At 39.7% G+C, this 25,367-nt stretch overlaps 2 protein-coding genes across 4 annotated transcripts in view; one reads left to right on the plus strand and one right to left on the minus strand.

Moving 5' to 3' along the window:
- Nucleotides 1–3,684, plus strand: part of esrp2 (epithelial splicing regulatory protein 2) — a 28,123-nt gene extending 24,439 nt beyond the window's left edge. For 2 of the 3 annotated variants that reach the window (XM_047364142.1, XM_047364141.1), the window contains one exon: nucleotides 2,254–3,684. In XM_047364142.1, the coding sequence (XP_047220098.1) occupies nucleotides 2,254–2,415 (162 nt within the window). In that variant the 3' untranslated portion in view covers nucleotides 2,416–3,684. Of the gene's footprint in view, nucleotides 1–69; nucleotides 157–2,253 lie in introns of those variants that run through there. The other variant, XM_047364143.1, reaches the window with a different exon arrangement.
- A 1,893-nt stretch (nucleotides 3,685–5,577) lies between these two features.
- nfatc3a (nuclear factor of activated T cells 3a) overlaps nucleotides 5,578–25,367 on the minus strand; it is a 71,471-nt gene continuing 51,681 nt past the window's right edge. The window contains exons 7-10 of the mRNA XM_047363425.1: nucleotides 25,240–25,295; nucleotides 24,639–24,765; nucleotides 20,230–21,303; nucleotides 5,578–8,120 (exon numbers count right to left, since the gene is read on the minus strand). Of these exons, the coding sequence (XP_047219381.1) occupies nucleotides 8,044–8,120; nucleotides 20,230–21,303; nucleotides 24,639–24,765; nucleotides 25,240–25,295 (1,334 nt within the window). The 3' untranslated portion in view covers nucleotides 5,578–8,043. The remainder of the gene's footprint in view (nucleotides 8,121–20,229; nucleotides 21,304–24,638; nucleotides 24,766–25,239; nucleotides 25,296–25,367) is intronic.

A 25,367-nucleotide genomic window follows, 5' to 3' on the forward strand; every position in this document is an offset into this window, starting at 1 on the left:
GTGATGTGTAACACAATGTTGAGGCCTTTCCAGCCTGACTGTGTGCTCATCGTTGTACTGTATCTGTAGTACGCTCCTGACGAGTACAGCGGCGTGGTTCAGATGAGCGAACAGGCCAGGAGTCTGATTCAGCCCAAAGAATGGCTCTGTCTTTAGGGACTCACCCCAAGGTAAGAAGGAGCAGAGAGGCAGAGTGGAGGCAGGGCTCTTCCTTCGCTAGAATAACCCACTTGTGTTGCACAGCTTAGAAAATCATAGCACATAATGACTAATCATAATTTAATTTATAGTACCTTGCAAAAGTGTTCAAACAACTGGAAATCAGTCTTGTTTTTGACATTACAGCTGCAAACTTCAATGTATTTCATCTAGATTTAATTTGAGAGTCTAACACAAAGTAGTGTTTGCTTATAAAGTGGAAGGAAAACAATACATTTACAAACGGCTTTTTGAAGACCAAAGAACACAGCAAACAAAGCATTAATCAGAGCTCAAGTGGGAGAATAGGTTAACAGGACCTCCATTAGTCATGCATATGACAGATCCAGCCTTTATGGAAGATTGGTGAAAAAACAAACCATGAGAAGTTCCATTTACTTCTAGCCATGTAGGGGAAACATGTAGAAGAAGGTGCTCTGGTCACAAGAGACAGAAACTTTTTGGTCCACATCCAAAATTAGCTATGTGTGGGGAAAAAACCTTAAACTGGCCAGCCTGAAACATGGAGTTGGCTGCATCATGCCGAGGAAATGTTTTTCTTGAGCAGGAGCAGGGAAGCCTGTCAGAGTAGAAAATCAGCCAAAAGACTTGAAAATTGATGTAGAAAGATGTTTTACAGCCATTCCAACTGACCTTGGGCTATTTTTGCAAAATTGCAAATATTTTAGATTCTAGACTTTCATTTTCTAGCCCCAAAAGTCTTCCATCTGTAACTGCAATGAAACGTGGTTCTATAAAGTGTTGACTGGGAAAAGATGGATAGAAATGTAAAGTACATTTTCAGGTTTTTATTTGTACAGATACTTCAATACCATGAATCATTTTCCTTTCACAACACAATTATGCACTACTTTGTTTATCTCACATAAAATTGCAATGAAATATGCTGAAGTGTGTGACTGACATGACAAAAGTGGGAAAAATTGAAAAATAGGATATGAATACTTTTGCAATTTACTTATTTATCTCATATATTTGGTAGCTACTGAAGGGGGTGATTAGCAGTTAGTTCTGCATGCTTTCTAAATGCCTAGAAGTTTGCTTTCCTTCCCATTAGCAAATAAACATTTTAATTGCATTTTTATGTTTAAATCTTCACTTCACCTGATTTGCATGACCACTGATTTAATTTCAATAATCTCAGAATTTCTTATTTCTTATTTAGTCATTTGATTTGGTTATTTTAACTCCTCTTAGTGCAAACACAACCATATTTCAGCCTGTTGTAAAGCCTTTTAAATAAAGGGTTTCTTAATTCCTGCCACATTTCTAAACGTAAAATATCTGTTCCGTTTCCTTATTTTATTTTTACTTAGTCATTTTTGTTCTCGCCACCCTTAGGCACAGGTGCATCCTAAAAATAGTGAACATGTTTGGGTTTTTGGTAGTTTGTAGTGGTGGTTAAATTCTTGGTAAAGCCCTGATCAGTTTTCTGGTATGAAAATGTGTTATTGGAAATGTAATTTAACCAACTTATGTTAACCTTATTTTTATTTGATAAGTTTGGTAAGCAAAAGCACCAGATTTTAGCCCTCAGAAGTTACCCAAAACACAACATATTTCACCAGTTTCTGTTTTTATTTAGAAGCGCTATTTATGTTAAACGCAGCGACGACTTGTCTGATTCTCTCTATTTATTTCACAACTTCTTGGATTTTACTGCTGCTTTGATTCTTTTTAAATGCATGTTATATTAAATTTGTTGCTTTTGTATAGGTTTGTGTGCGTTCCAGTGATATTGTTTTTGGGTGGAAAACATCAGTGCATGTAAACTAACAGCTGTTTTTTGTGTGTGTGTGTCATCCCTGCTAGTCTTGTTGGTTTCAGGTGTATGAGAACAGCATGTCCTTGGTTTTCACCCTCTACTCGGCTCTTCAATCTTTCTGCTTCATAACTGGACTGGTTTAATGAGCTGATCAAACATGATTCCTCCTCAGCTCGCTTTGGGCTCCCTCTGGTGGTTTCCTTTCATAATTACATGACACTGAAGTAACTTGCTGTGTATCTTTCTTTTTCATTCTTCCCCTTTTGTAGCTCCAGTCAGATGCCGTACTTATCTTGTATAACTTTAGTGGTCAGTGCAGCGGCGAGGCATTGGTCACCTTCCCCAACGAAGACATCGCCCGGCGTGCCGTAGCTGAGTGCTCAAACCATCCTTTCTATGGCCAGCAGATCCACTTGGTTTTCTGTAACTGACCACCAGCTCTCCATCTTTCTCCACCATGCTGAGTCCATCAGAAACAGCTCCAAACTCCAGTGCATTCCAACTCTTTACAGAGCATCTAGCAAACTCTTCCCTCTCTGTATGATCTGTATTTCTGACCACACACCTCACAGCTGGTCCTGACGCTCCTAAGCCTGCTACTGGAGCTAGCGTCCACAGACGAAGCAGCTGAATGTTGGGCACATGACTTTTTGACCAACGACTCCAAACTCCAGTGTATTCCAACTCTTTACAGAGCATGGCTGGGGGTGAAGAAAGTGTGTAATGCCTGGACAGACCATGTAGCCACTCTGCAAAGGCAAACTTGCAGATAAATGTGTTCTCTTTGAAACTGTACAGACCTGTGTCCTGAAATGCTTGAGGCTGTATATACATTTATGCACAAGTTTGTCTGTATATTTCTGAACTGCATTGCTTCAACCGATTAATTTGTTCATGAACATGTCTGTTAGCTCAACAGGGAAAAAAAAGATCTGCGGAGACAGATCTTTTTTGCAATTTAGTTATGACATCAAAATATATAAGCCATAACAACTACTTTATACTACTGAAACAAAGTAAATCGGTATGCTAAAACCTTCATGATTTAAAATGTAGCTAAAAAAATTACTTTGAGCTTCAGGGACTATTAGTTTATACCTCTCTGCAGCATATCTGTGTCTGAAATAATTATTCTGTGACTGTTTATTTGTTTAAAAAGCATTTATTTTCTGACAACCAGCATGTCTCCATCTTTGAGCATTTTCTAAGCACTACAGATTTTTTGTTTGCTCCAGTCGTAAAGACAACACGCTGTGCATCTTGTAACAGTTTCACAATAAATTAATTCTAGTTTTATAGATGCCTATTATTTACAAAAGCTGACATTTTTTTATTAAATGTGAAATGACATAGGCTTTGTTTCCTGCAATCTTTTAAATACTGGTCGACCAACTTCTGCTGCTTCTTTGGTGTTTGTTTCCAGACTATAACAACCAGCCCGCGGCATGATTTAATTCCTGTGTACAACCAGAGTGCCATGTAAAACTGCATGTGCGTTTTTTTTTCCTTTTTCCTATGATAGGCCTGCTGAAGTTGTCATAGTTTTTCCTCTTTACCAAGCCTTCATTACCCAGAGTGCAATACTGGCCCGTAGGAGGCATGAGCATCTGGTGGCAGATGAAAGATTTGTTTTGTTGCGACTTCAGGATGCATGAATTTAAGTCTGTGTATAGAATGTAAACAATAAAAATTTAAACAAATATCAATGTATCTGTTGTTTCCTTAGTATTGGTACATGCACAAAACCACATTTTCAGGTTTAGGCAGAAGTTCTGTTTAAAGCAGCCAGATTGTAGTAGTTCTAGAGCAATTCCAGTAACATGTTAGGACGAGGCCGTTTTTAATAAATGTAGAGAATTTTTATCTGTCCTTAAACTATTTTTCCTCCAAGGTTTTTGAAGAGATTTGCTATAAATCATTGCATGCAAGGGGCTGCACGGTGGTGCAGTTGGTAGCACTGTTGCTTTGCAGCAATTAGATCCTGGGTTCAACATTTCTGCCTGGAGTTTGCATGTCCTCCCCGTGCATGCGTGAGTTCTCTCCGGGTACTCTGGTTTAATTGGTCTCTCAACAAGTTTAAATGGGTGTGTGTGTGGTGTTTTGTCCTGAAGGTCTCTGTGTTGCCCTGCGATGGGCAGGAATAGCCTATACCCTGGCGACCTGTCCAGAGTATACCCACCTCTCGCCCGTAGACCGCTGGAGATGGGTACCAGCTCCCCTGCGACCCATACGGAAGAAAGTTGATGGATGGACCTTGCATTCGAACAGTTGTTGTACGACCACTAGAGGGCGGCAGAGCAGCAGAATTGCAGTTTAGTACAGTCAGACCTGTGTAAATCTGACCTATTTACCGAGTCTATCAGTTTAATATAAAAATGACGCCAAATGAACTGCAAGCCTTCTGTTAACCTGAGCTGCAGTTCAATCTCACAATGATGCCAGGAACTCAGGTTTGCCAACATAATTTAGGATTTCTCAAGAGAACATGAAACAGTACTGTCCAAAAGTTGTAAACCACCCATAATCTGAACTGTTCTGGATTAGTAATTCTCCAAGGATTTTTCTCTGAACTTTGGTTTGTTTTTACCAGTCATTTTCTTCAGTCCCTGCACCTGAACCATGACAGCCTTCTCTGTGCAATATGTGCTTTAAGGAAAGTGAAGGCCAAAAAATGTTGTCTGGTGCATCTCATTAAATTACTTTTTTTTTTAACAAGTTATACCATTCCAGCAACCCGATTTAAAATCTAAAAGGCATAATGAGAAGTGCTTGGTTGGGGCTCCTTTTACATGAAATACTGCATCAGTCCAGCATGGCATGGAGATCAGCGTAGGGTTCTGCTGAGGTGAGGAATCCCAGATTGCTTTTCTAGCCACCTGCAGCTCATCTGCTGCATTGTTGGGTCTAGTGTCTCTCATCTTCCTCTTGACAACACTCGATAGATTCTCTATGATCTTTAGGTCATGACAGTTTGCTGGCCTACCAAGTGCAGTAATACCATAATCGTTGGTTCATTTGACAGGTGCAAAGTTCTGCTGGAAAATATCAGCATCTTCATAAAGGTTGTGGGGAGAAAAAAGCATGAAGCGTTCTAAACGTTCTTGCTAAATGGCTGTTCTGACTGAAATGCACAAAAAATGATTTGGGACCACTGAGAAACAGCTGAGGCCTTTTTCTTTTGGCCAGGTAAGATGCTTCTGATGTCTCTGGTTCAGGAACCATTTAGCACAAGAAATGTGATAGTTGTTTCTTATGCCCTTGCTTTCAGTGTGTTTGGTAGTACTTGTTTTGCTGACATTATCACTTGTTTAGAATGAGGCTAAAACTCAAGGGATGCAAGAGTTGTAGCTCATGTCCTGGACGCATCTGTGCGTGGGGCTGTCCGTTCCTAATGGATCCTCCCAAGACTGAAGTTACCTACTGCATTTTTAACCCATTTATTAAGGTAATCCGCACACAAGATGGCTTTGGGGATAAATAATGAATTCAAAAATATTCTGGTGAATGAAATATTTTGTATTTCAGGGTGAGAAATCATGTGTTAGGCTAGAAAGGATAAAGTTTTCAGAAAAATAGTAACACAAAGCCATGAGTGAATTTTCTGTTTTATTGATACACTACGTTAAAGCCTACAGTATGATGCAAAGTATCATCCATTCCCTTTGAATAATTTCAGAGAAAAAAAGCACTGCAGTCTTAAAAATTACAAAACATTTAACATACAAAATATACAAGAAATGACAATACAAGGCTTGGTAAACATCAGCTAAACCTGTATTTCCCTTTTATTTTACAAACTGTGTATATATAGTTTTGACAGACACCTATTCATGTCTTTAACCTCTTAGGAATGACATCCATTTGAAAGTATCAAAAATAGAATTGTACAGTCTTTGCAGCCTTGCTATTAACTAAAATAGGAACAAATTGTTCAATCTTTGGTTGCGACAGAAAAGGACCAACAGAGGCCAGAGTTTATTGTCGATGTTGGGTGGGTTTGTCTTTGTTGTTGTCGACTGAAGTCTCCAGCTGCAGAATTGACATTAATGCAAACATCCCTCTTCATTCTCCCCCCCAACCCTTTAGGTTGACCCTGCGAACCCGAAATGTACAACCATATCAACAATTATTGACCAATCTCTGTCATTTTGGGAAAGAAAACAAACTCAGAAGAGCATTTAGATCAACTGGTTTACAAACAGGATCTAAGGCATCCCAACAATTCACATAACATGATAATATTCTCTTCTTTTGAGAGTTTCTGTTTCTCTCTGTGAAGTCCATAGCAATTTTTCAGGAACTTTACCTCATATTTAACATCTTGTCTCACAGTTGCTGCTGTTATAGTTTGCATAGCCTAAACGTGTGTGCTTCTGTTGTTGGAAAGTTCCCTTATGTCTGAGAAATTTGGTTCAAACAGCTACCAACAAACAACTGAATTAAGATGCTTACGCTGTGTCCTCCATTCCAGCACCTACGAGTCTACAATCTACTCCTAGAGGCATCAAGGTAATTATTTTTTTAGTTTTTATTATTTTTAAAGGCATCAAGCAGAATATCAATGCATAGCAGAATCATTTTCACCTGGAAACTGACTTAAAACCACCATCAATCTTAAGGCAAAATAAAAAGTCAGTGGAAATCATAAAACCAGCATCTGGATCGGTCTTTCTGCGTCGTCTATCTCAGGAGCATGACTTTGTGCGAGTCGGGAAAATACAGGAACAAATCACCTTGCATAAAAGCCATTCTGGAGACAGTTTAAGAGAACTCTATGATTGTGGACAGCAAACATTGATTGTTGCAAGCAGAAAGGTTTGGAAGACCCCAAAACGTCCAGATTTTGCTCTCTGGATTCTAGGATTTTACATTGTTCTTTAGAAATAAGGACACTACATTAATACAATATACAGACATCTTTATGCATAAATACTTTCACAATTTTTGTTAGAACATTTTTCATCAAAGCCTGAGTAGGCTGTCATATGAAAGTATTGTGTTGGGAAATCAAAGGCACATTTGAGGGGAGAAAACAAAGTTTTGGTGGCAGAGAGCTCCATCTCTAAGGACCAACAAAAAACCTCTATGAATTGTCAAATAAAACCCGAATTCAATCATTTTACAGTGAAATCATAACCCTCAGTGAAGCTCGTCTGGTTCTGAAAAAAGATACACTCTTCAGTCTTAAAGTCTGTCGGGAAAACAAAAAGAAAAGCTTGTGCTACAGTTTAGAGCTGCTAAACATTAATAAGGCATTTTTTTTAAGGAAGCAAAAGAAAAAAGCGAGAGCTCTATCGGAAGAAACGGGGTGCGTCAATGTACAGACATCTACACAGCTGCAAGTTTGTGGAATGTTGCATTTTGCAGAAGAAAAACAAGCTGCTGTACTCCAACACCTGACGACGTTTATCTTTAAGGTCGAAACAAAACTTTCTTCACACTATTGGAGAAAAAACTTTGATTTGAATTAACGTGATTCTGTGGAAAATCAAGCCTCAGCTCTTTTCTTTAATGGATGTTAGAAGAGTTCAGATAAAGGTTTATAGAAAACAAATTTCCAAAGAAGCAGGAAACACAGCCCTGGATATCTGCAACAAAGCTGTAAGCTACATCTTTAATTCATGAGTCGATGCTGGTGAGAGGTTGTGAAAAACAGAAAACGTCTCTCACAAGTGAGAGGCTCGTAGAGGTTAGAGCTGATCGGCAGGAAGACAGCAGAGCTGTGAATGGACAGATGTTTAAACACAAGCCTACAGACAGCTTTGAAAAGCAAAGAGCTCTGCTCTGGATCTACATGTCTGCTCTGTCCTGAGCATGTTTCTGCTTTATATCTGTGTGAAGTCATGCATTTTTCCATCTACATCTCTAAGATCTCAAAGATATATTTTTTGATTGACGTGAAATAAGAGAGACGTTGCTTTGCCTTTCACCACATTCTTCAATATTCTTCCACCAGGACGGTCACCTTAATTAGGCTGGATTCTTGCTGTAGCTCCGAGAGTTTGCAGGATTTATGAGCTGGAGGTGATGCTGCGTGGCGGTTTGAGCAAAGATCTGAGCTACGAATGGTTGCGTGCCACTGAAGGGCCGTGAGCACTGGGGGACTGGGACATGTCTCTGCCGATGATCTCATTAACTGTGGAGACAGAAATAAGAACAGAAAGAGGGAAACAATTTAAAAGTGCTCCAAGCCATCTTCAGAAAGCTTTTAAATATGTTGTGACAGTATTTATCCTTGTAATGGGAATGTGTGGTGTGAGCGCAAAAATGAAACATCTTCAACGTGCTTTAGGAAAAGTCCTAAATCAATAGGCGCTGTGAGTGACACTGCTCATCTTTTACAACAACCGTGCACAAACAACCTGTGACCTGACATTGATACTTGCCAGGTCACAAAGTACATGCTAAAAGTATTTAGCAATTAAGCATCACTTATATAATGAATGTGATGCCCTGGAGATGAGGGCTGCATATATCAGGAGATGATGTAACTGTGATACTGTTGCAGAATATTTTAGTAATTTTATATATTATTAAGCACATTTATTTTGCCTCTTTCTTTTCCGCCACAACAACACCATCAATCTGTGAGAGCTTTAGAGTCTTAGCCACAAAAAATATGCCTCCATTGTGAGAATTAAGGCCAGGGAAAGTCCATCAAACAGGCCAACTAATTATATGCATAGAGAATTTGCATGCATGCCACCTGAAATATATCTTTCCAAATACTGCATTAAAATATTCCTTTGTGATTGCAACAACAGCTACAGTTCAAAGTATTTTGCAGCTCTACTGGAGATCATCTCAAAAAGTCCCGCATGCTGTTTCCTGATTCTCAGCAAAGAGTTCAACTGGCTTTCAAACTGCCCATGTTCTTTAAGATCATAACACGATAAGTGGCATATTTATAAAAGTTGATGATTATCTATTTTCCGCAGGTGAATTTGGTTTTGCAGCTCTAGAACAATTTTATTTAGTAGGAGCTAGGTCAAAATTGTCTATGCCTATGCAAAGGCTGCTGACTCGAGGTGTAAGGTAAGCTTATGGCTGCATGAAGCAATAAAATGATCTTAGGACAACTCCCAGAGTAGCATACTATGGTTGTACCATTGAAAAGTTAATTTATTTATATAGTTAATTCAGTTCAAGGATTAAAACCCATTATAAAGATTCATTACATACATAGTGTTATGTTTTTGACAAGCCCCATAGATTCTGTGTGGGGTTTAGGACAGGAGAGTTTGTTGACCCATCAAGCACAGTGACACCATGCTCAGTAAACCAGGTCACCAGGTTGGTCAGTAAGCAGGGGTTTCTCTTGCTTTTGTAACTTTTTCTACCACACCTTTTCCTTCCACTCAAATTTCCATTAAAATACTTAGATACAGAACAGCAATGTTTTTTAGCAATGACCTTTGACCTCTTTTACCCTCCTTGGCAAGGGTGTCAAGTGAGCAGTTTTCTCCATGATATATACCCAATTAAAATTAAATAAAACATTTGAATTATATCAATGTGTTTTAGTTATACTTTATAAATTTGAATTGCTGAAATAACTGACCATTTCAATGATATTCTAATTTATTGAGATTGACCTGTATACTGTACACATGCACTTTTCACACAACGTGAAAGAAGCCTTGTGGTTTGAGTGTTTCTCTCCAGCAGAGGGCAGTGTGGATCGACACCAGGATCTTCTCAGGAACAAAACTCTGGCTGCTATAAACTCAGAGTGGAAAAAAAACTACAACCAAGTGGCAAACTCAGACGTCGTAAGGTCATTCACCAGGGCATGAGGTAAAATCATGCCTGATATTACACATCGTTAGCCTCATAGCAATTATGCTATGAGGCTAACGATGTGAGAAAAACTATTCACTGACAAGACAAGCCAGCTCTCATATTTGCTCGAGTTCAGGAGTCCTGTTAGAAATGTCCGCCCAGTGACTTTCTTCAAGAACAGCAGGAGCAGCAGGCGTGTTCAATACTTCATTAACGCTGGTTCGGTACATTTCCTCAGACCCCTTCATGGGGTTTGCAAGCATGGCTAAAGAGCCGAGTAAAACCTACTCATTGGTAAAAAAAAAAAAACATCTTAATGTGAGAGAGGCACTCAGGCACAGCAAGGTTAATTACTCCACAGTCAGATAGATTGTGATTACATTTAAAAAAAAAAAAAAAAAAAGACAGATAAGTCTTTCTCTGTGCTGCTGCCTACTTTTTAGCCAACATGTGCGATTGTTTTCTCATCTGCTGCCTCCGTTTGGTGCTTACAGCGGAACCACAAGAAACAGAGCAGGGAGCTAATAAACATAAAAAAAAAAACAAAACTACAGCCTTGAAGTAAATCAACATCAAATACTCTGACGTGGGAAGGAAGACATGAGAACTGAAAGTTAGAAGAATCCCATTTGGCTGAAATTTATGGCAAACCTTTCTTGTTTCCACTGTGACAGCATGTAAGTGTTCGGTTTTCATGCTCTGACTTCTTCATGTGGTTTCCCAAGAGCCTAAAGTGTGACGATAAAAGGTCGGTGATGCAGCACAGAAATCAGAGAGGGCAAACTGGTTTGGAGCAGGTTGCAGTACAGACCTCTGGCCCAGTTTGGCACTGCAAGATTTGTAGGCAGACTTGTTTAGACATGGCAGATAACATGCCGCTGTAAATCTCTCTACTGTAACATAAAAATAAGACACTCCCCTGCTTATTATAAACAAATGTCTTACTGTAACTTAGTTAAAAGAAAAGGTAGCACGGAGTGACTCGGTTAATGATGAGCAACCAGCCAAGTGGGTTTCAGAAGGAAAAATGTACACTTCTAAACAAAACACTGCTGACATAAGAAGCCGAATAACTACATCGCATGGTTTTATTACCTTTTATAAGTGCAATAATTTCTATATTTGCAAAGTTAAACCATTTGATCGTATGCTTTACAAACTGAAAGTCCCTCTGTCCCTGTGTTCAAATTAGTTTTACAGGCTTTACTAAAGCATCCAGCACTTTTCACGTTGCGCCTCATTATTTATGTTTCTTGGTGCTTTGCTTTTGTGTCTGGCCACCATCACTCACATCATCCTGTTAGCGTGGGAGGCTCTTCCTTTCCCATGTCAACCATGTTCTCATACACACACTGTCACACTCACAGAACCACCACGCACTTATGAGACTACCGTGTGACTATCAAAGCAAAAATTTACCTTTGCATAAGCAGCCTAACAAGGGGGGATAATCAACGCCAATTAGTCACACCATTCCCTGAGTTAGAATAAGGAGCACACATCTCCTTTAAAGGCCGTGACCTTTTGAAAGGGGACTAGTGCAGCTGGACTAAAAATAAACTAAATCTTACAGCTGTTATTAGAGCACCCGAGCGACAGAACAGCTGTATCTGCAAAAATGAAGACCTGCACTTCTCTTATCTAGGCTCCGCTTTATTTGCTGCACCTGAGGGTGGATATTGCCTTCTTAAACATCATTTACCCAAACTGAGAGTAGTGACAATAGAAAATTTGAACACCATGATGTTTTAAATGCAATATGTCACAATTATTGTCCCTAAAGGCCCGTTAGAGGTATTCTGAACAGTTCAAGTGCAACATGGTAAATTGTGCAGCATGGGGTCATAGAAGTAAATCTGCTGAAATACCACAGGAATATGAGCGACATCGAGTGAAGTGTGACAGACCGACATTAAGTGGGCGTCTGCAAAAACATATCACTTTCCGCTGTAAATGTACAGATCAGATTATGTAGAGGCAAACATTAACCTGTGGACTGACAAATTGCTCATAGGAGGCGAACTTAGGCCAATTAGCTTTTAACAAACCGAAAGCCTGTGACTCGATCAACAGCTACATCAGAGTAATTTCTCTCAATTTGATTCATTCGCTTTTCTCATAAAACAAAGTGCTGGGAGAGGTTTCTGCACATAATTTTTCAGAAACCTTTTCGGTTACCTTCCACTCCTGAGATTAGAGCGGCGCTCAATGCAAATTTGGATGATCTGATTTGGGGCCATTAGAAAGGAGGTGAATTTTCATTTCAGCCACAAAAGAGACAGAAAATGGAAAGATGCTTGCATCTCTGGATGTTTATTTCTTGTACGTTTGTAGTTTTCCCTCTCAGCGGATTGTGATCAGTGAATCGCTTTTATAACCAACATCAAAAACTATTCATCTCATAGTAAAAATTCTGTAATTAATGCATGCTTACTAAAAAAAAAAAAAAAAAATCCCCTCTGAAAATAGGTTTTTATAATTTTTTGTACTTTTTTCCACCATGACTGAGATATTCTGCACATCAATTTAAAATGGAGATCCACACATCAGGAATCCAGAAGTGAAAGAGAGCTTTGAGTCGAGCACAGCTTCACTCTGGTTTCATATGCTGATAGCGTTTTCTCAGGTTTACTGGTATTGTTCATGACAGTGCAACAGAAAACCAGTGATTCAGCGCTGCCAGTTGTAGTAAGTGTGGCTCTGAATGTCTCAGCCGGAGGGAGATCCTCTGCAGATGACTGGCAGGGGGGCTCCCTAGACAAAATATACATCTGCACTCTGCCAATGACTACTATCACTACTACTACTACATATGCTAGTAGGCTTTCATCAGATTGCTCATTCCAGTGTGAACCAAAGACTTCTAATTCTCTAATCCTACCTGTGTTAAAAAACAACTGTTTATCATCTGTGTCCCAAGTCAGAAAATGATTGATTGGGGGAGAAAATAACTTTTAAAAAAAGTATTAATGTTAAGGCAAATTAGAGCATAATTGTGAATGAAAATACATGCTGTTCAAAATATTTTACACATCAAAATCCATTTGCATGTTTATTCTGCCCCCTTACACTTTTACCCCTAAATAAAAATCGTGTGCAATCAGCTGCATTCAAAGTTACTAAATAACTAAGCAGAGTCATTCTGAGTAATTTAATCTCAGTATAAATTGACCTGCTCTGTGAAGGCCTCAGATGTTTGTTAGAAAACATCAGAGAACAAACAGCAGACAGGTCAGGGAGAAAGTTGTGGAGACGTTTAAAGCACTGGTTGATCTCAACCTCTGAAGAGCTCATGGAGCACTTCAAAGATCCAAAGCTCAGGTAGGAGAAGTTATGTACTCCACAAATCTGGCCTTTAAGGAAGATTGGCAACATGGTGGTGGCAGCAGCATGCTGTGGTGGTGCTTTTCCTGTACAATGGAATGATCGAGATCGATGCTTTTTCATGTGCTAGATTGGCCAAGACCCATATTTAACTGAGAATCTGAGTTAGATGGACCTTTTTTACAAAGAAGTCTCCAGAGGTGTAAATCTGGTACAGAAATATCCCAAGATTCTAGAAATTGTAATCGCAGTGAAAGATAATTATAAGTATTTACTCTTAAGGCCGAACACTTTTAAGATTATTTGAACAAAAAAGTTTAAAGTCCATTTAGCGTCTATTTTACAATCATACACTGTTTTGTGTTGGTCTGTGACAAAAAATGGCAATAAAATATATTTAGGTTTGTGGTTCCAAAATAACAAAAATCAATTCAGGGTGCATGAATACTTTTGGAAGGCAATGAATGTGACATTTTTCACTGGCAGCAGGAGGGAACCTTTTTCTGTGTTTTAGCACTTTGAAAAGAGATTTCGCAGAGAGTCACGGAAGAATAAATTGGCGGTTTAGGCAGGATGGAGCAAAAAGAACAAAATTTAGAGTAATAAAGACATATCCCTGTAGCCATGTCCTAAAAAAGGGTTGCACTTGCAAAATGCCACAATTTATCCTAAAATCCAGACATAAATATGTTTAAAAACTATGAGGGGCACATGTAATTTCCCCAAACCAAGCTTTCACATCTAGAAGGAGACCATGGCAAATGAGTAATTTCACCACTTCATTTCTAAAGAGCATATCAATGGTGCTCATAGAAGAGATCTGCCTAATGCAAAACAGAAGTGAAAAAGACATTTGGACATCCAGTAAAATAAACACCTCTACTGTTGAAATGGAGAATAGGCAATTACCATAAACCTCTATGACACATTGAAAAAAGTTCCCTCACTCAGGCATAATAACATTACTCTGGCAGAGCAGCTTAAGCAAATAACATGAAGACTAACTGATTCTTGACTCCAGCAATTGAAGACAACATGCCACAGTGGAAAACGTTTGTGCAGAGGGAAAAGACAGAACCAAGGCTGGGTTTGCCTGCAAGAGGGAAACATTTTCCACTTGCAGGTTCCTGTAATGACATGCACACATCTTCTCAACATCGTTTCCAATCACACATTTGAAATAGATAGCCAGTAAATTGAACTTTATTCTGAAATCTACCAGGTCTCCTGTACTCCTTTATCTCAGATTCCACTTCTCTGTGATCCCTTCTTTGATTATTTGTGTATTCAGTTTTGGACTAAGATAATGAGTGGGTGAGGATACAGAGCACACCAGAGATGCTCATCACAGAGTCAGTTTCTCAAAGTCAGTCATCTCTGAATCATTTGTGGAGTTCCCATTTAAAGTGACGGTAAGCGATTCACAGGAATCCCAGCCTTTGATCTGGGATACAACAGTTTTTCCACCCTGCAGACCACTAAAGGAGCCGACTTTAAGGAAGCCTGGAGCCTGAAACGGCTATTTGATAAGATCAGCAAAAACTTTAATTGTAAAGTGAAAAGTTTTGTAAAGTTTGAAAAGTAACACTTTGTCTATGGATCAATGCCAATGTTTTCTCTTCCAAGAGGAAAGCAAGATAGCTACTAATGTCTTTCAGTTTCTTATTTTTGTTCTGTAGTAATTTTTAAAAACCAAAACAGCTGGAGGCGATAAAACACCCACAAGTTTGAAACAATTATGTTATAACTCTCTAAATTTATAACAGATAAATGTACTTCACTGCTCTGAGTCACTCAAACTGTAGTGATTCATAAACAGGTACTAAAGAAAACAAATCAACCGAATGAAAAACAGCAAAAGAAGGCAAGAATGCTAAAAAACATTTACTGATCATTGCAGGGTTCAGTATATTTCTGTCATAATGAACAATGTGAAAAATATAATTTTAAGAACTGCTTTTATCCAATCAGTGGGAGTCCCAGGGTTCCCATGCCTAAAAGCAAACAAAAACTCAACTACTGGCAACTTCTCTACAGAAACATTTTGGATTCTGCCAAGACCTCCGCATAACACTCTTTCAGATTCCATAACTGTGTGGAAACATGAGACAAAAAGTCCTTTCCACTTGTTAAAAAGGGGAAAAAAGACCAGCAATTTTTCTGCCATTGGTTTTCTAAAAGAGTAGCAGCAGAATTTAAAGGAAACATTTTTTCCTTCCACAGATGTTTTTTTTATTTTAATGTCATCAAATGAGGAGCTTGATGTTATTACTGTTCTAACTGATTAATGGCTACACAAAGCTTCTGACTCAGACATTGGCTTCACACACACACACACACACACACACGCGCGCGCGCGCACACACACACACACACACACACACACACACACACTACACTTAAGCAGATTAACAAAACAACCAGGGACTTATCTCCTTCATTCTCAGATTCTTATTTTTTTCTTAGTTTTAACCCATGTAAGTATAAGAAGCTTAGATTTATGAAAAACTAGTTTTGTATTGCAGTACCTCTAGTGATGAACTGAGTATGTTATTTTAACTAATATTTCATTGGAAATAAAGTTTTTGCACAGTCAAAACCGAACAGAGCAATTTCTTTGCCATTATCAGAAATCCATAATGTATTTAACTTTACAGCAATCACACGTCATGTTTTAGCTTATGGGGAAAGCAACAATGTCACACATGAGCAGAAAACTAGGAGGAAAAAAATCTTAAATACAAAAACATCATTCTGAGAACACAATGTAGCAAGACTAATGAAGAATCCTGCAGCCTGAGCCACCAGAACAAGGTGGCTTCAATCTGCTTCAGCATCACGATCCACGATTCAACTTGGCAGAAACAAATTAGCTGGCTAGTCATCTAGGCTGCATAACAAGTAACATTTCTGATATTTCAGTGTTGTTTCAATCATATTTCCAATCAGATTAAGCGCTGTGCTTGTGTGCAAGTTTCTTGAGAATGAAAGATTAAAATAGGAATTGTCAGCAACTGTTATGCACCACAAAAGGTGCAACACTGTTATTAGCATCAGCTGGTGGAAGTTTCAGTCTATATGCTTGTAAAAATAGGACAACAAAATTATTGGCCTTTGCTCTGCATGGGCACCACTACATAGAGTAATGCACAAAAGTCTTAAACCAGCCCTTATTTTGTTATATTTTGGTCCCTAGAAGCCAAACCTGTTTAAAGTAGTCATTAAAACACTGATAAAATGGTCTCAAAATTCTCTTGAGACTTTGGCTGCTAGTCCTCTTTTCTGATCACGGCAGCATATTGTACAATCTGTCCTAAAAATAAGGAAAATGGACAGGTGGAGGACAAAATAAGATGGACCCGACACAGGAAACACTATTCTTCAAGTCATTATTTACTGTATGTGAAGTTTTTGGCAAACGGGTGTTTTAAAAATCTTGTTCTTTGTGCTGGAATAAAACTTTATACTTATCAGATTGTGTTATCTCCTGTATTTTTCACAAATTAAATAAAAGGAAGATGCTGGTAACAAAGTGCCTAAGTGATCCAATTTAAAACTGGGGCAAAGTTGTCTGTTATGTGGGGACACGACACTAATTCATCAATTGGGGCTCGGGAGCCTTTTTTGGCTAAATGATGCATAGGCCAAAGCTAAAAATGGCCAAGCACAACATGAGAAATGACAAAAAGCAGCCAAAGTCCAAAGAAAATTGTTGACAGTTTAAGAAAGTCTACAACCTACTTGAAAATATTACAATAATGTGCGGCTCATTAGAAGCAACATATAAAGAAGTGAGGGAAGACCACAGGGCCAGATGCTGCACACTCTACTAACATTACTTAAAGCTCATGCAATTATAAACTATATTGCCAAAAGTACCGGATCTCACGCCTTTACACACATGATTGGAATCCCATCCTTAATCCACTGGGTTTTACATGATGTGGGCCAACCCTTTGCAACTATAACAGCTTTCCACAACGTTTTTGAAAGTGGTTATGGAAATTTCTGACAATTCATTTTTAAAATCAGACACTGTGGTTGGACATTAAGGCCTGGCCTACATTTTACGCTCTAAATAACAAAATAGAGCTGTTTTATCATGTTGAGCCCTGTCAAGTTCTTCCACTTCATACTTTACACAATACAGTCAGGCAACTGTCATTTCCTGGCAGCAACCAAATCCAGTTTCCAGTCCAGATTGCGATAGACGGGCACGATTTGTCACTCCAGGGAACACGTCTCCACTGTTTTAGAGTTCAGTTGAGGAGTACTTTACACCACTCCTGCAGCTGGTCAGCAATGAAAACCCATTCAATGGAGCTCTTTACACAGTGTTCTTGGGCTAATCTGAAGGCCACATAAAATTTGAAGGTCGGGAGCTATCAGTTCTCCGCATATAGCATACTAATAGTGCCCATTAAAATATATCAAATGATTTCACTCATATAGACACAGATCATTTTTAATCCATCACTTAAATGAAGATTCCTTTACTGATGTAAATTTAAATAAAATGAAGCTCTGCACCTGCTGCTTTCCAACAAAGAAAAATATACACAACTTTGTTCATCTTTATTTAATCTAGACTCACTTCTTTAATTCATAATCACCATACAGTCAAAACCTGCTTTATGCTCAATTTAGCTGCCAAGTGCATTTCAGACTGATTGTCTCAGTGGAGTGACCCTGCAGAGGAGCTGGATTTTGAACTTGTCTTTCCATCTGTCTATCAGTCTGTCTTCTCACCTCCTGTGTGCTATGCTCTAGAAACACACACACACACACACACACTTGCACCTCCGAAAACCTCAAATCAACAAACATAACGCATCATTTTTTTCCTTATACACACACTAACACAAATATCAAGCATGCGTTGGTGTGCGTCACAAGGGCCATCTGCTAGCTAACCAGAGCACTTTCTACACTAACTGTGGTGCTCAGTCTCATACCACAGGCACGAGTCTGCAATTTTGTTTGGGGTTTGATTAAGGAAAAAATGTTGAAGGAAATGTTTCAAAGCACTTTGGGTTGAAGGAGCATCCTATCTGAAAATGTGAGATAAGGATTGACAGAAACTGCAACACCAATAAGCAGCCTTCATAAACCTAATGATCCAAATATGCTGATCCCTCATCCAAACGCTTAGTAAGCTGTTTGCAATTTCAGAGTTCCTATTTCTTCAGCATTCTGTTGTTTTGTATTCTGATATTAAATAAATGCATGGGACTATGTCTGTAACTCTATAGGATCTAAGTCCCTTAAGTATTATTTCATATTTCCTCCAAGTTTGCATTCAAGTTCATGTTGACCTGTTTGGCTGCCAAACTGGAGTGAATTTGATCTTATTACGAGAGTGCCACAACCCCAGAAAACCCAGAGCAGTGTAAGGCTTCCTGTTGCTACGCTCAAAATCTGGACTACGGTGCTGGACTGGCACAGAAAACTATTTTTACCTCCAGACTCAAAGGGAGATCTTACATTCCAGGCTAAACCGTGTCACAAACTTTGCTCACACTTTTTCAGGAGGCTTGTGGGACATTAAATAGATACATCTGAGTTAGAAATTAGCGACAGACAATTCTGGATAAACACATCTGCTCGGTGCACACAAAGGAGGCTGAAATGTTTCACATACGGTCCCATGTAAAAGCTTTCATTGCTTGAGCTTTTTAACACTATGTCATGTTGTGATAAACAAAATGAATGAAAATGAACACAGCCTCTTGGCTGCTTCTCTGTTTAATGCTCTCATTGCCCACCCTGTCAGTTTAGGGGGACATAGATCTTCAAACCTTGGTATATTGTTTTATAACCTAATCACTGCTTTAAAGTGCTCCCTAGCTTCATCCCTGACCTTCTCTCTGTTGTGTTGCTCCGTCTTCATGAAGCTATTTGATCTCAAACAAAATGCTGAGGCCCTTGACTGCATTTACATGAAGTTACACACAGGTGAACACGATTTACGAGCTTTCGTAAGTCAACTAGTTGCAGTGGATTTTATTAAAGGGTAACAGAAAAAAGGGGGTCAACAAAATACGATGAAATCTGAGGTGCAACATTACAAAATAAGGAAAAGTTCAGGGGACCAAAAATATACTCCACTGAATATTGGTCCTTCAGATGTGATCTGCTGTTAGCACATTTATGTTCACCCCTGCTAGCACATAAAACATCATCCCCTTCTGCAAAGCCTCACCAGGTTACCATTTAATGCTTAATTTTCTGGACCATTATTAAAATACACCATAAAAGGGTAGATATTTAAAAGTATTTTGGATTAACGTTTTTTCAACTGACAAATGGATCAATGAAACACCAAGGTGGTGAGTGGACTAGTGGACTCCATCCTAATGAGGGCTGTTAATTCGAGTTTATGCACATGCACACATAAACCTAAGCACTCCCCGGATGTAATTACTACAATATTTCAGCCAAAGTCTTTACAAGCAGCAAAAAAATGCCATCCTCCTACACTCCCTGGAAAGGCCAAAAAAGTCACAACGTGTAATTAATCTTCAAAGTACTGCCAGAGATACAGAATCCTACCATTTGTCAATTAGCTATTTAATGTGATAGTACAGCTATCAGTCCTCTTTGTCTCTATGATATCCAATACCAGGTGACAGGCCCCTCAGTAATGAACCTTGGAACACAGCTACGCTCCGCAACAACAGACTAAATGTTATCACAGTTATCTAACGTCAGGGTTTCAACCTCCTGAAATCACTACAACTGGTCCTCAGTTTTGTTTTACCACAGATCCATGTTTATCCAGCGTATCGCATATTGAATGGTAAACTTAATCCCTCAGTGGTCCCTTGTTCAGATGGAAGTTATGGTTCGTCACAGAAAGCTGGGCTTAAATTAACCGAATCCAAACCCAAGGTTGTAGAAAGAAAAACTGTTAGAGACATCCAGCACCATTTTAATTCAGAGCAAACAGAATTAGCCAAAAACGGAGACAAAAAGTCTATCTTGCATTAATGCCGTAGAGTCTGTGTGTGAATGTGGTTGACTTTATGTAAAGCTGCCTTTATTTTGGAAATTGCAGTAATAACTCATTTTGTGAAGGTGTTTACTCATGGCAGAATAAAAGCTTATTGTTTTCAGATATATGGCACCATTTATCTTACCATCATCCAGCGTGATGTCCTGCAGGCCGATGGAGCGGAAGGTGGGCTCCCTGTCCTCCGGCTCTTGCTTAATATTCAACCTCTCCCCTTCAGACGCAAACGGCCCCTGAGGACTTAGAGGATGAACCAGTGGCCCCACAGCGGCAGGGGACAAACTGGTCATGACAGGACTCGTAGCCTGTGGAGATGGCTGTCCTGAATGCTGCAGGGCCCCCAGGGGACTGCCACCTGAGGTGGGGGAGGATGAAGTGGGGGACTGGTAGGGCAGAGAGTGGACTTGAGGAGAAGAAGGTCCAGAATGAGGGGAAGAGATCATTCGTTGTGAGGGGGCAGTGGAAGGTGTGGGACAGGAAGCTGACCTTTGGCTTACTGGGTGGTAGCCTAGACCTCTCTGCAGCTGTGAGGAGTGCTGCCCAGTAAGGGGGTGTCCTCCCTGAGATGGTACCTGGTTAGGATTTGGAGAGCAGTGAAAGCCTCCAAGTGTGTGGAGGTGTGGGGATGAGGGGGACAGCATAGGCTGATGGTTCTGAGGGGATCCAACAATGGGATTGGTGGGTGAAGAAGAAAGAGCAGACGGCGAGGAGCAACTATTTGAGTAAACTATTCCCAGGCCTATTGGGTGTGACACTGTGGTGGGGCTCTGCTGAAAGGGCATCCTCTCATAGCTCTGAGAAGAAAGGCTGGGCTGGCCGTTGAAGGACAGGCTATGACTTGGACTGTGGCTGGGTTGCAAAGGCTGGTAAGTGGGCCTGGGGGGAGCAGGAACTGTGCTCTGGTGGAACGTCATGTGGCAATCTGCAGGGGGGCTGTGCAAACTGTGACCCTGGAGGTGAGGCAGGTGCTGAAAAGGCGGGGAGCTCAGGGAGGGGCAGGGGACCGGCAGAGGTAGAAGGCCAGGTCCGGAGCCCATGGCCAGGCTGTGAAGAGAGCTTGACAGAAGGTTGTCCGATGGGTGGCCCTGCTCAGGAGAAGGCAGCTGAGGGTGCACCAGACTGGGACCATGTGTCAGGGGCATAGAAATGGGGGGTGCAGCAGTAAGGTCCAGCTCGTCTCTGTGCTCCTGTTTCACCATCACTAAAAGCAGAAATGTAGAGAGAGGAGGAAGGAAACAAAAGTTAATTTTGCATCACTCATACCATTTAGTCACTTTTATAGATCTGCATGCTTTCACTCCACTCTTCCCTAGCTTTTGTTTAACTGAAGACGATTTCTTCTAAACGTGGGTGAGCTGCAGAACAATGTGAGAGGCTGTGGTCTCAAAAAAAGAGCAGGACGCACGACTTCAACATGTGTGTGAGTGTGAGGAGTGTTCAATGTAGCATATAAAGTCTTTCATATCTTTTCATAGTGCTGTGGAAAACAGCTAATTTCTGTCCAGGGAATACAAAAAAATATATATAATCATTTCTATAAACGTGACAAAAAATCTGAATCATATAAATATGCAATACAAATGAACACATGGTGAACTAATCACAAATACATATATATGTCTTCATGTAGCACACCCTAAGGACCTCAAGGCAGTGAGGAGTCTCTGAAATATGTGACATCAAAATAGGTCTCATTCCAGATTAAAACAGCCTCTGAAAAAATAGGCTGACATTTTCATCGTAAATGGGGCCATTCCTTTTTACTGTGACAGCTTAGAGCACTGCTATGCCAATCAGTAACCTATTTCCCAATCTGGTGCCTTGTGACCACAAGTTTTATTTTTATCCAGCTCTGAATCAGAAGAGAGCATATGTTGTCAGTCTGGGTGCCATCATGTGAAATGTGTGGGATCAGGAGCCGAATGCCCCCCAGCCCAGATCACACTGAAACGACCAAATGAGTTCACTCTTCTCACCCTGATATGCCTTTATAACTGAGAGAGACAAGAGGCACAGTCGGGCTAAACACAATTTATTCAGACAGAAAAGAGAGCTCGGGGATATTAGAGTAGGAGAGTAGCAACAACACACATTTTCAGCAGAAATATTACATTTTTTTTGGTCAGTTTTCTCAGAAAATATATATTATTTGGGACAGGCTCTCTGCAGTGGAACCATGATGAAACATGAAACACAAAACACCACTGATTAGCTGACTTTCTTTTCTCTTTTCCTTCTGCCACAATAAAGCAGGCGGTGTCCGTGGTGTCATTGGCGGTGTCAGAGACCCAGCTTGACTAACAGAGCAGCGTTAATCTACACTGTTCTGACTGGCTGCACTGATCTGTCAGCGGGGAAAACAGGAACTGCCTTTGACGAGTGGGCGTGCTTGCAAAAAGAAAGGCCGGGTGGGTGGATGGGCAAGGCCGCTTCTACGCATACACAGAAACGCGCACACACACAACATACACACTGTTGCGGTAAAAGTCAGGGTTTGGATGTGTTGCACAAAATGCTCACATGTTAATATAAACCGCCAACAATGTTTTCAGTTTGACTGGTTTTAACAGAAAAAAAACAATAACAATATTTAAAAAAGAAGGCACTTGTTTGACTTCAGTGAAATTATCACTGATCTTCAATCACACATCAAAGCTGAGACGAATATGCAAAATGATCACAGCAGACTTTCTGTGTGTAGTGGAGTTTTCCTGGATAACAAAAACAAAACGCAGTGGTGCATGTGAAAAAAGAGATGTCACTGAGAACATTTCAGAAAATAAACAGTTGGCAGGTGTTATTCTTGTTAGTGGAGGGTTCCCATCTAAACCACAGCAATACAGGTGCAACCCAATAAATTAGAAAACCATCAAAAAGGTAATTTAATTCAGTCATTCAAATCTAAAAGCAAAAATGAACATTATATAGATTCATTATACATAGCATAATATAATTCATGTTAATTCTGATAAATATGTCGATCACAGACGATCACAGACTCCCTCCAAGCCAAAAAGGGGCATTGCTCAAGAAGCTGGCTGTATCCAAGCATATCGATGGAAAGTTAAGTGGAGATAAAAAATGTGGCAGGTGAAAGTGCACCAGCAACAAATACAACTATAGGCTTGGGATGATTGTGAAGCAAAGCTTATTCAAGAGTTTCAGAGAGATTCACAAAGAATGGGCAGTGGCTGGAGTCAGTACTTCAAGAGCCCCCACACACAGAAGTATCCAGGTTATGAGCTATTCCTTAAGCTTTAGCCACTGCTAAACAATAGGGATGCACAATATGTCAGTATTAACATCTGTATCGGCCAATGTTCGTCATTTTTTAACATTGTATCAGTTACATAAGTAAAACTGGGTCCATTTTAATAGCAGACGTTTATTTCCATTTTGTTGCCGTTTCTGTATGTGTTTCAAGAGGGGAAGGGGTTGGTCATGTGGCATTTTTTGGGCATGTGATAGTAATGAGGTGCAGGATTGCATGGCAACAATGTCAGCGGTGTGGCCATTTTTGATGATATCAAAAGGGTAGGGAAATATATAAAATATACATAAAATTGTTAAATATTGGTTACTGGCTTAACAGCAGTATTAATATTGGATATCAACATCGGCCCAAATTTTCATGTCCGTACATCCTTAAATAACAAGCGATAATGTCAGCCTTGTCTTACCGGGGCTAAGGTTTAGACCGTTGCTCTAGTGGTCTAAAACATTATTTTTATTACATTTGGAATCACAAAATCCAAGTTGCTTGAGCTCCAATATGAGGTTTCCAGTCAGTCACCAAGCTATGACATCTGCTAGTGTTGGTCCACTGTGTTTTACCAAGTCCAAAGTCAGCACAGCACAGCTGGCTTCCTTCTGCTGACAAGCTTTCTGGTAATGCTGATTTCATTTTCCAGCGGGACGTGGAATCTGCCCACACTGCCAAAGGTGCCAATACCTGGCTTACTGTAAGGACCATAGTATCACTGTGCTTGACTGGCCAGGAAACAGGACATCTGGGTTATTGTAAGAGGAAGATGAGAGACATCAGACCTCAACAATGCTAACATGCTACAGGCTGTTATTAAAGGAACCTGGGCTTCCTTAACACCTCAGCGGAGCCACAGGCTGAACACCTTCAAGCCACGCTGCTCTGATGCAGTAATTGATGTAAAATGATCCCGATTATGTACTTGGTGCATATACTGAACTTACTTTTCAGCAGGCCGCATTCTTATTAGCTGTCACTCAAATAAATAAACTTCATTGATAGTTGTCTTTACTGAGATGCACCTGTGCTGTAGTTGGAGATACCAAACAGAAGGGTGGGTTGCAAAGTCAGTGTGGAGAGTTGTGTGCAACACAGCATCAATGTTATCTCTGCTCTGAGTCACACTTTAGGAAATTAACCTGGAAGATTCTCTACAGCAGGATGCAAAGTGTTAACACCTACAAACAGCATGGTCATCATTTTAGTAATCTTTTGAAATTCTTCAAGAGTTTCAAATTCACTTTAATCATGTCTGCTCTCTCCAAACCAACCTGAAAGGTAGGTGAAGCGTTGCGATTGGCTTCTTTTCCGTTTTCCATTGCAGACATAAAACTGCACCTGCACAGCTGAAGTCGCGGTCTTACTGTGGTATGGAGGGATTTCCACGACAATGCATGACTAAATAAGATACAAAAAAAACAACACATTGCTGACTTACTTTTCTTGTCATGAAACATGGTATTACATATCAACATACATAAACTGTGTTGTCAGAGATAACAGGGATGTCCCAATGAAGGTACTGATCCGAGTGTATCTGGGAAGGTAGATTCTAAAAGAGGCTTTTGAACACAAACCGTAGCTGCATACAATGTTAATTCTAATAAAAAATGCCAACAATTTTCTCTGGTACTTACAGTTAGGGAAACTAATTCAAAAATCTATATAGTAAAAATGTACAAGCAAAAAAGCTGTTAGCAGATCTAAAAATACAGGCATGAAATTATTCAATCATGTTTGGATAAAATGACAGAATGAATGTGTATATATTATCTTTTTCCACATAGTCCTTACTTATGTAAAATCTAACAAAAAACATAACATTAAAAGAAAGCTAAACAATATTTACAGAAGTAAATAAATAATACTTACGCCCTGGATTTTCTCACGAATAATTTTTGCTTCAACTTCCCAATGTGGTCGTCCATCTAAAAAAAGCAAAAACTGAGTAAGAGTAAGTGAAAAAGCTTTTACCAATACCAACGATATATGATCAGCTT

Source organism: Girardinichthys multiradiatus, chromosome 4 (assembly GCF_021462225.1).
Source record: "Girardinichthys multiradiatus isolate DD_20200921_A chromosome 4, DD_fGirMul_XY1, whole genome shotgun sequence".
NCBI classification, from domain to species: Eukaryota; Metazoa; Chordata; class Actinopteri; order Cyprinodontiformes; family Goodeidae; genus Girardinichthys; species Girardinichthys multiradiatus.